This window comes from Saimiri boliviensis, chromosome 3 (genome assembly GCF_048565385.1).
Source record: "Saimiri boliviensis isolate mSaiBol1 chromosome 3, mSaiBol1.pri, whole genome shotgun sequence".
NCBI classification, from domain to species: Eukaryota; Metazoa; Chordata; class Mammalia; order Primates; family Cebidae; genus Saimiri; species Saimiri boliviensis.
In genome coordinates this window covers 136,356,934-136,373,040 of record NC_133451.1, presented here as the reverse complement: position 1 = coordinate 136,373,040, position 16,107 = coordinate 136,356,934, and the positions used below count along the sequence as shown (strand labels likewise).

The 16,107-nt window shown below is 42.5% G+C and overlaps 1 protein-coding gene across 1 annotated transcript in view; it reads left to right on the top strand.

The window, feature by feature from the left end:
• Positions 1-4,868: 4,868 nt before the first annotated feature.
• Positions 4,869-16,107, top strand: part of MND1 (meiotic nuclear divisions 1) — a 75,656-nt gene continuing 64,417 nt past the window's right edge. Inside the window, exons 1-3 of the mRNA XM_003927965.4 lie at positions 4,869-4,926; positions 11,023-11,088; positions 14,580-14,637. Coding sequence (XP_003928014.2) covers positions 4,924-4,926; positions 11,023-11,088; positions 14,580-14,637 — 127 coding nt within the window. The 5' untranslated portion in view covers positions 4,869-4,923. The remainder of the gene's footprint in view (positions 4,927-11,022; positions 11,089-14,579; positions 14,638-16,107) is intronic.

The window sequence follows — 16,107 nt, the reverse complement described above, 5'->3', positions numbered from 1 at the left end:
TTTCACATGAAGCCAGATGCATCATGTGAAATGTGTTCCAGAGCAGAGAGTAAGTTCAGTTTTGCCTAAGGAGACTGGAACGGCAAGTGAACATTCGATGCTCTACTCACCCTTCTGTCTGCTTTTCACGGTTACAGTCACTGACCAAACAAACGTCTAAGCACCTGTGGTCCACCAGCCTTTTGGCTAGGTGGATGGGATACTAGGATGAATCCTGAAGCCTGTGCCCTCACAGAGCTTATAGCCTGCCTGAAGAAACACACCAGATACTAACAGTACCATAAGCTGCTTTATTCATTAGCAAATATTTACTGAGTGTAGAATGTTCAGGTACTATGCTGGTCTCACTAGGGAATAGTAGTAAACAAAAAAAGCTCCTCTTTTCAAGGACTTTTATTCTATTGGGATGAGACAAGTGAATACATATAGAGCTAGCTACATAATTTATAGAGCTTGGTGCAAAATGAAAATGCAAGGCCCCTTGTTCAAGAAGTATGAAAAAAGACATTTTCCTTTCTTCTGTCTTCTGTGATTTTCTTCTGTCACAGTGTTTTTTATTTGCTCCTTAATGTCATACTCCCTTGGCCATAGGGATACTTGCTGGTTTAGTGTAGACCCTCACAGGCACCCGGAGCCACACCCTGGAACTCAGACTCCCCCCAGGCTTGTGCTAAAAAAGGGCACCAGAGTATGAGTTGTTCAGGGACTAACAAATAGTTTGATATGGCAAGACCACATAATTTTTCAAGAAGAAATTAGTGATGAGGCAGAGTTATAAAGAGTATGTTACTGTGCCTGCTCTTACGGAGTTTACATTCCAGATGGAAGGATTAAAAGAGTAACTACAAAATGGAAAATTAAAGAGCCACGGAGAAGGGTTAATAAAGTATCATGGAAGTTCCGAGTTCTCACGTAGTCAATGGGGACAATCCTCTTGATGCCTGTGTCCTGGTGTAAATAGGAATAGCATTACCTTCTGTTCTCAGAAGTGTTTCCGTTTGGATGATACATTATCTACTCACTGTACATATCCCCATAAGGAACCTTGTTAGATGTTTTTTCGATATTCACAATGCCAGCCCCAATCCCATGAAATTTTAATACCAGAGATATACTCTACATCCGTTTATGTACTGAGGGCCACAAACCATGGTAGCACAAACCATCCAACATCTTTTCATCTTCCAGGAATCTGTGATGTCATCCTATTGAGAATGATGCCCTACACAAAGGACATGATGGCACTGTCATTTCTAACTCAGAAGCTGTGTTGTGACTGACAGGTTGATAATGTTGACTATTTCTTCCTTAAACTTATTAAATAAGCAGGAGGCCATTGACTTGAGACTGTCTCCATGCTTTGAGTTCCTACCTAAGGAATTGTAAGGAACTGCAACCTAACTTGGTACACAAAGTAACTGAAAACCAAGCGTGGAGTACAACAAACATCCCAACTCTCAGCCAATCGCGAGCAGCTGAGCTTCAGCCAATCACCAGCTGCTGACCGTAGCCAAATAATTCAAATGGAGAGCTATAATTAATCAAGCTATTTCTGTAACTCACTTCCCTTTTCTGTCTACAAATACTTCCTGTTGGGTAGGCATGGCTCATATCTGTAATCCCAAATACTTTGGGAGGCTAAGGCAGGAGGACTGCTTGAAACCAAGAGTTCTAGACCAGCCTGGGCAACATAGGGAGACACCATCTCCATGGAAAATTAAAATAAAATTAGCCAGGCATGGTTGTGTACATCTGTAGTACCAACTACATGGGAGGGTGAAGCAGAAGAATCCCTTGAGCCCTGAAGTTCTAGATTGCAGTGAACCATGATTGTGACACCGCACTCCAGCCTGGGTGACAGTGAAACCCTGTCTCAAAAAAAAAAAAAAAAAGAAAGAAAGAAAGAAAGAAACAAAACAACAAAAAACTCCCTGGCCAAGTTGCAGAGTGGAACTTATTTAATTTGTCTAAAGTTTTTCTTTTAAAAATTTCCCCTCTCTTGGTTTTGCATTCTCCTACTTCTTTACCTACATTGTAGACTTTTCCCTCTGTCTCTTCCAAGTGACTTTACTTTGTTTTCCTCTTTCCTTAATAAACTGCTCCTGCCGGGCTCGGTGGCTCATGCCCGTAATCTTAGCACTTTGGGATGCGGAGGCCGGTAGATTGCCTGAGGTCAGGAGTTCAAGACCAGCCTGGCCAACATGGTGAAACCCCATCTCTACTAAAAATACAAAAATTAGCCAGGCGTGGTGGCAGGCACCTGTAATCCCAGCTACTCAGGAGGCTGAGGCAGGAAAATCCCTTGAACCCCTGACAGGGGAGGTTGCAGTGAGCCAAGATGGTGCCACTTTACTCCAGCCTGGGCAACAAGAGCAAAACGCCAACTCAAATAAATAAATAAATAAATAAATAAATAAGCAAGCTGTTTTAATAGGTCATGCTTTTCAGAATGTTAAGGAAGGGCCATGAGAAGGTTATCTGAAGTTTGAGGTACTTGTACTGAAAATGCAAAGGAACCAGAGGCAGTAGAATGTGTCTCCTTTCCTTGGTGGTGGACATTCCAAGGTTTTGTTGATCAAGACTGGAGTGCACACCAGGAATATCAGAGAACTGTCACAGCAGCTCTCAGTGACACTTAGGATACAGATGCAGCTTAAGTAACTAACTCTTTCTATGTCCATTTAGCACTCCTTTTCCCCAGCAGAAGACCTGTTTGGGTCAATTTGTTACTGTACCAGGACCCGGTTTTGCATTGTGTCGCCTTAGAAGTAGGGGCTGGGGAAAACTTGGGAGTGTAACATGAGTACTGCACAAAGCTGTCTTCGGTGTACAGCATAAGCAATATTCCATAAAATCCCCAGCAAGCCTTTGCTTCCTTGCAGTCAGCTCCTCTTCTGCGGATTCTGCCCGTTGCTCCCTTGCAACATATTTTCATACTTTCTCTAATGATTCTGCCTTTCTTTACCTACAACTGTCTTGGTAAATGTTTTCACCCCAGCACCACTGGCCTCAGATAGTCACTGCTCACCTGCAACAAGCCTGAGAGCCAATTAAGACAAGGCTTTCCCCAAATAGCACAAATTTATACACCACTACTGCAGTTAGTTAATGGACTCATTTACCATTTTTAAATTACCTTATGTACCATCAATTACAGGGTATAACTCTCCCAGGAAAATCTGAATTAATGGAACTCTGCAATTCAACGTACCCCTTCCTCTGCTTGCAGCAGAAGCAACAGAGGACATAAATTCCGATTTTAGATGCTACTTTTTTTTTTTTCTTTTGAGACAGAGTTTCACTCTTGTTACCCAGGCTGGAGTGCAATGGCACGATCTTGGCTCACCGCAACCTCCGCCTCCTGGGTTCAGGCAATTCTCCTGCCTCAGCCTCCTGAGTAGCTGGGATTACAGGCACGTGCCACCATGCCCAGCTAATTTTTTGTATTTTTAGTAGAGACGGGGTTTCACCATGTTGACCGGGATGGTCTCGATCTCTCGACCTCGTGATCCATCCGCCTCGGCCTCCCCAAGTGCTGGGATTACAGGCTTGAGCCACCGCGCCCGGCCTAGATGCTACTTTTATGGCATTTACACCACTTACTCTGTGTGTGTGTGTGTGTGTGTGTGTGTGTGTGTGACCGTCGCCCAGGCTGGAATGGAGTGGCACCGTCCCAGCTCACTGCAACCTCAGCCTCCTGGGTCCAAGCGATTTTTCCTGCCTCAGCCTCCCAAGTAGTTGGGATTACAGGCAACTGCCACTACGCCCGGCTAATTTTTGTAATTTTAGTAGAGATGGGATTTCTCCATGTTGGTTTGGTCTCAAACCCCTGACCTTAAGTGATCCGTCCTCCTTGGCCTCTCAAAGTGCTGGGATTACAGGCGTGAGTCACCGCGTCTAGCCGTATTTCTTTTTTCTTTTTTTCTTTCTTTTTTTTTTTTTTTTTGAGACGGAGTTTCGCTCTTGTTACCCAGGCTGGAGTGCAATGGCGCGATCTCGGCTCACCGCAACCTCCGCCTCCTGGGTTCGGGCAATTCTCCTGCCTCAGCCTCCTGAGTGGCTGGGATTACAGGCATGCGCCACCATGCCCAGCTAATTTTTAGTATTTTTAGTAGAGATGGGGTTTCACCATGTTGACCAGGATGGTCTCGATCTCTTGACCTCGTGATCCGCCCGCCTCGGCCTCCCAAAGTGCTGGGATTACAGGCTTGAGCCACCGCGCCCGGCCCGTATTTCTTATACTTAAAAAATTTTCAAAACACCATATAATTTTCAAAATAATTGGATTCTCAGTGAAATTTTTTCAGCACTTTCAGGGGCCTGAATGTTTGCTCTGAATCTGCATCTATTCTCAAGACATAAAGTAGCATATTTTTGACGTTTTGATCTGAAATTCATTCCGTTGTTTACTTTCTTTTTAACGTAAGGGAAAAACAGACATACACGGGATTTGAAAAGCTGGAAAGCAGTGGGTAGCAGCTGGGGAGAAGACGAGGGGTTAAATTAGAAGACGAGAAAAGGAATCCGTTCGCCCCAGACAGGACAAATCTGGAAGGATGGAGGCAACGCTTCCTTCCTCCGCAGCCAAAACGTCTCAATTTTTAAAATCCGATCTTAGGCCTGATTTCTGCGGCGCCAAGACAACGCAGTAAAAGCAAAGGCTCAAGACGTCCTTTAAAAAGAAAAAGTCACTTTAACAGAATACCGAGAAGGGGGCGACCGCGCAATCTGCCAGGTGAGACGCAGATGCCGCTAGGGGTCGCTGCGTGCCGCACGGACGAGGACCGCCCCCCTTCCCCACCTCCTCCGTCTCGCGGCTCCGCCCCCGGGGCGTCGTCGGCGCCAAAATCAAACGCGCCCTGGCCTGCCCCGCCCCTCACCCCGTGCGCAGGCCCCGCCAGCGGAAGTCCCCGCGCCGGCGCCATGGTAAGGACTGAGACGGTACCGCGTCTTCTTCCTCCCTAGCGTGTGGACCCCGGCCTGGCGTTGACCGCCACGCCGGGCTGCGGGGAGCGGGCCCCGGGTTCTCTGCCTTACCGTGGAGGGCCCTGCAGCGGCTACTCCGCACTCTCCGGCGTTCCCCGCCGCTCCTGTCCGGAGTCCCGAGGCGCGAGGCGTCCGCGTCTGTCCCCAGGGCCCGCCCGGCCAGGTTAGGTTAGAACGCGGGAAGCGTTCGCGAACGTGACTCGAGAACCTCACCAACTCGGATTTGTCAAAAAGGCCCCCGACGCCTCCAGCTTAGTCCCCGCGAGGTGCAGCCCCCCCGCCCCCAGTTAAGAATGGGGAGAGAAAGCGCAAGCGGGCGGCGGGCACTGCGGGGAGCTAACGCCTGGATCCCAAGGCGCCCCCCTGGTGTGCACCGCTGAGTGGTCTTCTGTACTGTAATACGTAGAGCCCATGACAGAACCACTGCTCGGTTTCGAGTCACCTAATGGATCGTCACCGTGTGCTAGTTGGACGATTTCTATGAAAATCCCCCGGTTTCCGCCAAAGGGCAGGAGTAGCTGCTGTTGTGGCGGGTGCTGCTGGTTGTGTAGGGCGCTGTCGCTTTCTTAGGGACACTCTGCTCAGAATTAGGCTTCCTCGTAGATGATGATTGGTTAAGTCCTGGTAAGATTCCGGATCTGCTCTCTGTGAGCTTAACGTCTTTCAGCTCATCAAATCACCATCAGAAACCTTCAGTTTCATGCCGTTTTTTTTCTGCTTCAGTTGGCAAAGAATCAACATCTAATTAAATGGATCTAAAATTTTAATATTTTCATTTGCTTAAGTGGCCGTTAAAGGTCGCCGAGCGAAGCGGGGCGGGTGGGGACGCAGGATCTACTCATATGGTATTTATCTGAAGATACTTGTCCAGGTGTAGTTATAAATGATAACGGCCTCTTTGTGGTTAAACTAACAACCCAGCCGCCAGGGCATAAACTACCCTAAGAAGCCAAACGGGACTACAGTTAAAACAAATCTGTTAGCAGAGCCCTCTGTTGTTACATTTTTCTCCTTGCACAGTTTTGCTGTAACTGACTAGGCGAACTGTGCGTCTCAAACACGCTTTGTCCTTTTACCTAATCTCTCTTTACACATCAATCACCTTACAATACTAAATAATGTGTTAACTCTTCAGAAGCTTACCTCCAATAATAGAGAATCAGTTTTAAAAATTAAAGCTTTTGATAAGATGTGGACTTCCTTTTTTTGAGACGAAGTTTTGCTCTGTTGCCCAGGCTAGAGTGCAATGGCACAATCTCGGCACACCGCAACCTCCGCCTCCCCGGTTGAAGCAATTCTCTTGTCTCAGCCTCCCGAGTAGCTGGGATTACAGGCATTTTAGTAGGGTCTCCATGTTGGTCAGGCTGGGGAGAATCTCAAACTCCCGACCTCAGGTGATCTACCCACCTTGGCCTCCCAAAGTGCTGGGATTACATGTGTGAGCCACCGTGCTCTGGTGACTTCCTATTTTTTAATATGTGATCAAGAAATAAGTTTAGTGTTATGTTGGTCAAAGATAAACTTTTGATTGGTTGTGAATTAATAGTTGTTTTTATTTGGTTAGGCATCCTAAGTAAACAGTTAATGAGTTCAGGCATATTTTTTACATTGGAAAAGTGCAGTGCTGAACTCTGAGAGCAGCAGTGACAACTACTTAATAATTCTTCAAAATTTTATTGTAATTGATTAGTAGGACTGGCTGTAGGAATTCTGTAACTTCTAATTGAGAAGATTCCTCAGGTAACATGATTTTTTTAATTGGCTTAAAATACTTCCAGAAAAGAGTCGGGTGTTGAGTCTCCTGATCTACTAATTTGAATGCATCTCTAACTTAGATGATCAGATTTTTCCTAGTCTTAATTAAATATTAAATCCTCATTGATTGTTTTTTAGAAATTTCTTTTTTTTTTTTTTTTTTTGAGACGGAGTTTCGCTCTTGTTACCCAGGCTGGAGTGCAATGGCGCGATCTCGGCTCACCGCAACCTCCGCCTCCTGGGTTCAGGCAATTCTCCTGCTTCAGCCTCCTGAGTAGCTGGGATTATAGGCACGCGCCACCATGCCCAGCTAATTTTTTGTATTTTTAGTAGAGACGGGGTTTCACCATGTTGAGCAGGTTGGTCTGGATCTCTCCACCTTGTGATCCACCTGCCTCGGCCTCCCAAAATGCTGGGATTACAGGCTTGAGCCACCGCGCCCGGCTGTTTTTTAGAAATTTCTAAATGTGAGTATTAATGTGGTATCTTTTTACATTAGTTATTTTAATTCTGGCCATGATACTCCTACTGTGGTTAATAATAGAAATTATTTCTAGTCATAAAAGAGACTGATGAATAAATCAGCTCGAAAACAATGTAAATGGATGAGACAGCTCATCCACATTTCTTGAGTAACTTTCATAGCTGCTGAGCTGAGTGTGGAGAGGTTTTCTAAAACTGGGTGCCCCAGGACACCAGATTCTCCTCATTGCCTGCCTCTGGGGGTGGGGGTGGGGAGGGGGGAGATTCCTATGGAATGCAGGGAGCTGTTTAGAATATCAAAGTCTTTCTTAACACTTCGGGATCTGCTTTCTGCTAATGCAGCTACAGACTGAAGTTGTAAGGGGATTTCCACTGCCCCACAGCACCCTTGACGTGGCCTTCAGATTCTAGGCTGACAAAAGCAGGGCTCTCAACTCTGGGGCACAATTAAAGCACCTGGAGAGGATTTTAAAAATGTGTTGCCCAGGACCCATTCCAGAAATTCTGATTCCATTCATTCCAGATGAGCCTGGGCATCAGTATTTTTTAATGGCTCCTGATGTGATTCTAATGTATGGCAGTTTAGGACCCATAGGACTAGAAAAATATGTCAAAGGAGTCTTCTAATGTTATGAATTTCATGCTTGATTTATCAGATACTGCAGAGGCCAGAGTAAAGTGAAGCAGAGAGAGCAGTCCTGGACCCTGGCTCTCGGTCCTAGGTTTAGTGAGCAGGTCTGTATGGGTTCCTGGAGCTTGGCTACCTGAGATTTCTCTGATTGATCTCTCCAAGCCAGACAGTATGTGGTGTCACTGTATTCACCATGATTATCACCCTATCATATCTACGGGAGTGTTGTGGTGTTGGAGGGTTAGGAACCTAAGTAGCCTTAAATTTTAGAGTTGAGGGCTTTAGACACATGGTCCTAAAACTAAGAGCTAGCCTTTTTTTTTTTTTTTTTTTTTTTTTTGAGATGGAGTTTCGCTCTTGTTACCTAGGCTGGAGTGCAATGGCGCGATCTCGGCTCACCGCAACCTCCGCCTCCTGGGTTCAGGCAATTCTCCTGCCTCAGCCTCCTGAGTAGCTGGGACTACAGGCACGTGCCACCATGCCCAGCTAATTTTTTGCACTTTTAGTAGAGACGGGGTTTCACCATGTTGACCAGGATGGTCTCGATCTCTCGACCTCGTGATCCACCCGCCTCGGGCTCCCAAAGTGCTGGGATTACAGGCTTGAGCCACCGCACCCGGCAAGAGCTAGCCTTTTTGTCTCCCCTGTCTAACTTGGCACTAAACCCTGGAAAGGCAAAGACAGTTCATGTTCCGAAGAAGTTTTTCAGTGTGCTGAGAGAGACAAACATCTTTTCTATGTAGTAAGTGATTTGATGAAGGTATGTTCTGGGAATGCATGCTTAAGCCTGTGAATATGCTTAAGCCAGAACTCAGGGAAGTTCTGGAGGGAGAGTGCCTAAACTAAGCCTTGGGAGACGTTTTGGAGTTTTGAGTAGGCAAGAAGTGAGGGTGTTCTAGGTGGAGCAACAACATTTTTTTTTAAGGATGGAAATGAGAGCATTCTTCGAGTAAATAATTAAAGTAGTTTTTGTATGACAACTCAAGTTGCTTGGGTCTCCATACTGTTAACGGCAAAGTTTGAGGTGGGGTGTGGTGGAAGAGGCTATAAAAGATAGGTTGGGGTTAGGTGATAAAGGGCCTTGTGTATCATACTGGGGTACTTAGATATGTCTGGATGTTTGGGAGCCATTAGAGGATTTTGAGCAAGGTGGGGACATGATCATATTTATGTTTTCCCAGTGCGGAATGTGAACGTAGAGGGTGAGTCTAAGTGTGGTTAGGATTGGAGGTAGATGATGAAGGCCTGAGTGAGGCAGTGGTATTAGAGATGGAATAGACCGGACAGATAAGAGAAATAATTAAATGTTGAAACTGGCAGAAGTTGGTGATTGCTTGGATGTGAGATAAGAGAGGTGAAGGTACCTAGGATGACTGTCAGGCCTCTGGCTTGGGTCACGAGGTGGTATCTATCTGAGACTCAAGTTCTAGAACAGCAGGTTTGTGGGGAGTAGGTATGAGAGAGGAGGAGTTCAGTTTAGACTAACTGAGTTGAAGTTTGTCTAGCAGGCGGGTAGATGTGTGAGACTGAAGCTCAGGAGCGCAGCCAGGGAGAATGCAAAGATTTGAGGTTTCAGCATAAGTTTTAATTAAAACCACGAAAGCAGATGAGATCAAAGATAAGATATTAGGAGATGGGGTCAGTAGCCAAAGCCCGCAGAACAGCAGTGTTTGAGAGTGAACCGAGGAAGAAGAGGAAAAATATAAACTTTAAGCTGTTTATTTACCCATGTTATTCATCAAGAAATACCTGATAATTTTATTCCTGTGAGAATGAGTTAGTGGGTTTGTTTTTTTGTAGGTTTTTGTGTGTGTGTGGTGTTTTTTTTTTCTTTTTTGAGACAGAGTCTTGCTTTGTTGCCTAGGCTGGTCTCAAACTCCTGGCCTCAGTGATCCTCCAGCCTCAGCCTCCCTAATTACTGGGATTACAGGTGTGAGTCACTGCCCAGCCAAGTTAGTGAGTTTCTAGGTTTTATAAGAATTAAGACTCACTCCCGCTAGTATATAGTCAGAATGGCAATTCCAAATTCTTGTCTTCACTTATGTAAATTCACATTTTCTGATGGAGTTTTTGGTTGGATGGGACAGTCTTTAACTGTCTTATGTCTGCTTTTTAAGCAAATTATTTATGTTCCCCTGTCATCTCCTATAATTTTTGAGAAGGATGCAGATCACATAAATACTAGTGTGGAATTTTTAATTAGAGAACTGGAGGTGGTAGTTCTCACTCTTTTTTTTCGGTAAACCTTTGGGTTGACAGACATTTGGCTCCTTTCTCTTTTAACTTGGGATTTAGCTTTATATATTCTATATACAACATATAGTAAAATTTATTATTAACATATTTCAGCTACATATTATCTTAATTTCAAATTGGCAACAAATTGGCAAAAGGGTATTACAGAAGAATCACCTGAGTAGGCTTCCATTTTCTACTTGGATAGGTCGTTTCTCCTTTCATCTTGTCTTCCACATTGCTGCTATAATTCACTTTCTAAAATGCAACTCTAATCTTGCCACTACTCTGCTTTAGAAATTACTCAGCAGCTCCTCATTGTCTAGAATGAATTCCACTCTCAGCCGGACGGTCGGCTTTCTATAACCTGACCCCAGACCTTTCTCATCTCATCTGCCACTCCCCCTACATACTCCTTACAATAACTATCCCCCACTGCTGCTTCTGGAGAATTTCATGTTCTCCCTAACATTGTGCCTGTGTGTGGTCTCCCCAAGATGTGCTTCTCACCATTTCTCAATTTGCCAAAATCCTTTTACTGTGGCCTTCTCAGGTAACCCTTCTCCCTCTGCATGGTCGAATTCATTCTGTTCTGGGTATTTATTAACAATTTGTACATCTATATATTTTCTCTGAGAGATTGTGTAAGCCTTTCGAAGGTCAGTAAAGTGGCTTATCATTGGTTCACTTTATAAATAGTGAATTTCTACAAAATGCCAAGCTCTATCTCAATTTACAGTTACTATCTTGGCAGCACGTACCACAGTGCTTGGCAGATACTAATTAAAATGAGTCTTTAGGTCTGGCTTTGAGAGTATCAAACCTGTTGGTATCAGATAAGACCATGCATAATATTTCAAATAATGTTGCAAATCTAGTTGTTCTAAAAATATGTTTAAAAGCATTGTTTACTTTTTATTTTTGTGCTTTAGTCAAAGAAAAAAGGATTGAGTGCAGAAGAAAAGAGAACTCGCATGATGGAAATATTTTTTGAAACAGTAAGTCATTTTCTTTAATACTTTTATAATTTTGTGTAATTTTCACCTTAAACTTAGGTCATTCAATGTTAACTGTCCCTTTGTTATACATCAATACTGATCAATTTCTTGAAGAATGGGCAAGATTCTGTGAACATTTGTGGTTCCTGTGAGTTATGGAGTATCAAAAACCATATCCCACTGTTGGTAGAGTTTCTTTCACCCAAGCAGTCCTGCATACTGGCACCAGAATCTTCTGATGCGTATATTTGATTGTCTCCCCTCTCTGCCTGAAAATAATAATGACGAAAGCTCACATCTCCTGAGTTCTGCCTAGGTGCCAACTGGTCTTAGATCTCAAACAATAGAAGCCATAGATCCAGGATTCAAACCAGGGAGGATCATTTGATTTCAGAGGGATTGAAAAATACTAGCCTTTGCATTTTAAGTCTGTCTATAGTGCAACACATAGGCCTCCTTAATTTATTCCAGATATTTGTGCCTGCCACCAACAGGAAATATGTTTAAAATGTCAACTCCTAAGTGATAGAGCCAGAGTTCAAACCCAGGTACCTGGCTCTAGAGCCTGATCTCTCATGACTTTACCATGTTGCTGGAAGGCTTTTCTTTGTCTTCTGGTTAAAGGCCACATAAATCTTTGACCTAAAAAAACACTAACTTCATATGGCTTGGTAGGACCTGCAAAGCCAAGATGGCCACAGTCTGCTGGCTATTTTCATCATCATCAAATGTGACGAAGATGGGGAAAAGTGGTAAAATTGAATATTAAATTGATGAAATCCCTTTTCACTTTAAAGCATATTCTTAGTAAAACAAGCAAAATACACTGGGGATTTGCCCACTAAGTATAATCTTACTGTTCTTAAAAGTGATTGACAATTCAGAGCAGGGTATCATATTATGATGATGATATAGTTAGGAAGATAAATTGGTGAAGCCTGCATGTGAAAATTATGACAATTCTTCTGCTGAGTTGAAATATTTTTCCTATGGTCTCAGCAAGAAAAGGAGGTTTAATTCCTGTAAGACAGTAGAAAGCTGAGGAGAGTGGTTGGGGAAATTATTTCATTTACAATATTGTTAATTATCTCAAATATAAAAATTGGCTGTTTCTGACTGAAAAATTTTAAACCTTGTCCTCAGTAACATCATGACATGAAAGACTCTGAGGATCAGCAGTTTAAGGAAGTTCAGTAATCAGTGAGTTTTTCCCTAAACCTGGGAATTAATTGTACTGATTGATTCAGTTCATATATTCCTATTTCTTTTTTTCATTGTAGCCTACTCAGTTGTTACCCATTTATTTAGTCTATCAGTTTTTTGATGGACTTGAAAAGTGTAAGAGATTTGGGAAAAGTAATGGAGGCCATTTCATTTGTTCTCTCATGAATGGGATATGGTATATCCAGGATCCAGACTGATGTCAAAAGTTGATAAATACTAGATTTGCTTCAACTCTTTTTATTTTTAAATGTACTTCAAAGGAGTTCTTTATATGTGTATATCCTAGGTACCAGGCCTTTTTCAGGTGTATGTTTTGTGATTATTTTAATCTAGTTAGTATTTGCCATTTCATTTTCTTAACAGTGCCCTTGGATGAGCAGAAGTTTTAAATTTTTATGAAGTATAATTTCTATCCAATTGCAGTTGCCTTTTCAAGTTTATTTTGGAAGAACTGTATCCCAAATTTTTCATAACAATAATTAAAATACTTCTGGGGTTTTGTCATCGTTTTTGTTGTTGAGACGGAGTTTGGCTTTGTCACCCAGGCTGGAGTGCAGTGGCGCTATCTCAGCTCACTGCAAACTCTGCCTCCCAGGTTCAAGCGATTCTCCTGCCTCAGCCTCCTGAGTAGCTGGGATTACAGGCACCTGCCACTGTGCCCAGCTAAATATTGTATTTTTAGTAGAAATGGGGTTTCACCATGTTGGTCAGGCTGGTCTCAAACTCCTGACCTTGTGATCTGCCTGCCTCAGCGTCCCAAAGTGCTGGAATTATAGGAGTGAGCTACCATGCCCAGCCAAGTTTTTTTTTTTTTTTTTTCTGGCCATAAGATTTAAATATTCTGCATGCTTATTTTCCCTTAATGTTTTGCTTTGCATATGGTGGACATGCAACATGTATATGTGAATGATAGATAGGCAACCATGATTTGTATAATTTTCCTTTTGTTTTGGTATAGCTCTTCCACAAAACCTTAAAAGTAAACAAATATTGACAGATAGATGTTTTGCTTTTAGTTAGAATTGCTAAATCTGTACAATGTGATACATGTTCAGCAAAGCACTGTCAGTGTTTTCTTAAAATCAAAGTGTCAGAGTAATTAGTTCCTATTACCAAGTGATCTGGTATAACTAGGTTGGTGCTTTTTTGTTGTTGTTTTTGTTTTGTTTTGTTTTTTGAGACAGTCTGCCCAGGCTGGAGTATAGCGGCACAATCAATCATAGCTTACTGCAGCCTCAACTTCCCAGCCTCAAGCTTTTCACCCACCCCAGCCTCCCACGTATCTAGGACTACAGGCATGCGCCACCACACCCAGCTAATTTTTTTATTTTGTAGAGAAGCGGTGGGGGAGTGGTCTCACTATGTTACCCAGGCCAGTCTCCCGCTCTTGGGCTCAAGCATTCCTCCCAAAGTGCTGGGATTACAAATGTAAGACCACTGTTCTGGACTATAACTAGTTTCTGTACTTAAGTGGGAAGACATTCTTCATGTTCTGATCTCCAAGAACTTTAAAGAATCATATGCTACTGGCTAAACACAGTGGCTGCTCTCTGTAATCCTAGCACTTTGGGAGGCTGAGATGGGAGGATTGTTTAAGCCCAAAAGTTCAAGACCAGGCTGGGCAAAATGGTGAGACCCTGTCTCTAAAAAAAATTTTTTTAAATTAGCCAGGCATGGTGGTGCATGTCTATAGTCCCAGCTTCTTAGGAAAGAGTATTGTTGAGCCCTGGAGGTCAAGGCTGCAGTGAGCCATGATTGTGCCACTGCACTCCCATCTGGACGATAGAGTGAAATCCTGTCTCAAAAAGAAAAAAAAATTGTGTGTGTATGCAAAAATCTCTTCAAGTTCTAGTGAGGGTTTTGAATGAGATAATTGAAGAGTTTCTTATGACCTCTAAAATGCTTAGTTCTATTATACTATTTCATTTCCAGGTCAATTTTTTAAATATAATTTTTTATGAACATAAAATTATGGTGTGTATATATAGAACACAGTAGCGTGACTATAGTTAACAATAATATGTTGTATGTTTTAAAATATTAAGAGTCGAATTGGAACGTTTCTAACACAAAGAAATGGTGTTTGAAGAGATGTATACCCTAATTACCCCGATTTGATCAAAACACATTGTGTATCTATATCAAGATATCACACATACCCTGTAAATGTATACAACTATTATGTACCCATAATACAAAATTTTTAAAAAGAAAATATAATAGAAAATAACACGGGCTTTTTCATTTTTTAAAACCCTTTTAAACAGAAAGATGTATTTCAATTAAAAGACTTGGAGAAGATTGCTCCCAAAGAGAAAGGCATTAGTAAGTACCTAAGTTATACTGGGATGTTTTGGGAAATATCCGTCATCTTTTCTGCAACAGTCTTTCATTTTATGGAAAACCTAGATTTCTAGAGATAAATCATCACTAGTTACCTACTATCCAAAGATAACCACTGTCATGTTGTCCTTTATTTTTTTGTATAATACATGCTGTATAATACATTTTGAATATGTATCTCTGTCATTAAATATCCTTTTATAACATAAATGACTATATAATATCTCACTGCAATAAAATACTTTTAAAAATCCAGTTGATAAGCTGGTTGTGGTAGTACACATGCCTGTAGTCCCAGCTACTCTGGAGGCTGAGGCAGGAGATCACTTCAGCCCAGGTAGGCAACATAACAAAATCCTGTCTTTAGAATAAAAATCCAGTAATTGGACTGGTTTCCAATTTTTTTTTTCTATTGAAAGCAATGCATTGACAGGCATCCTTCTGTATATCTATTATTATTTTGTTTGGCTATATTTATAAGGTGGAATTTCTCCATAAAAGATATGTATAAATCTATTTTAGATATGTATTGCCACATTTCTCCACCCATACTGAGAGTACCCATTTCCTTGCATTCTTTTTTTTTTTTTTTTTTTTTTTTTTTTTTTTTTTTTCTTTTTTTTTTTTTTTTGAGACGGAGTTTCGCTCTCGTTACCCAGGCTGGAGTGCAATGGCGTGATCTTGGCTCACCGCAACCTCCGCCTCCTGGGCTCAGGCAATTCTCCTGCCTCAGCCTCCTGAGTAGCTGGGATTACAGGCACGCACCACCATGCCCAGCTAACTTTTTGTATTTTTAGTAGAGACGGGGTTTCACCTTGTTGACCAGGATGGTCTCGATCTCTCGACCTCGTGATCCACCCGCCTCGGCCTCCCAAAGTGCTGGGATTACAGGCTTGAGCCACCGCGCCCGGCTTCCTTGCATTCTTTATTGTATTTTTTAGTGTTTTTAATTTGGCAGTCAAATCTAATTGCTTTATTTTGCATTTCTTCAGTTATTAGTGGAGTTGAACATTTTTCTCATATATTGGCCATGCATATTTTATTTTAATATTATTAATTTTTTTTGAGATGGAGTCTCCTCTGTTACCCAGGCTGGAGTGCAGTGGTGTGATCTTGGCTCACTGCAACCTCCACCTCCCAGGTTCAAGCAGTTCTACTGCCTCAGCCTCATGAGTAGCTGGGATTGCAAGCATCCGGCACCATGCCCAGCTAATTTTTGTATTTTTGGTAGAGATGGGGTTTCACCATGTTGGCCAGGCTGGTCTCAAACTCCTGACCTCAAGTGATCCACCTGCCTTGGCCTCCCAAAGTGCTGGGATTACAGGTGTGAGCCACCATGCCCGACCACGATGCATATTTTATAGATGCACATTGATGTCTGTGTCTTTTGCTGTGTTGTTTCAAAATGAAAAAAAAAAAAAAAAACTCTTTTATTATGAGTGTACATATAAA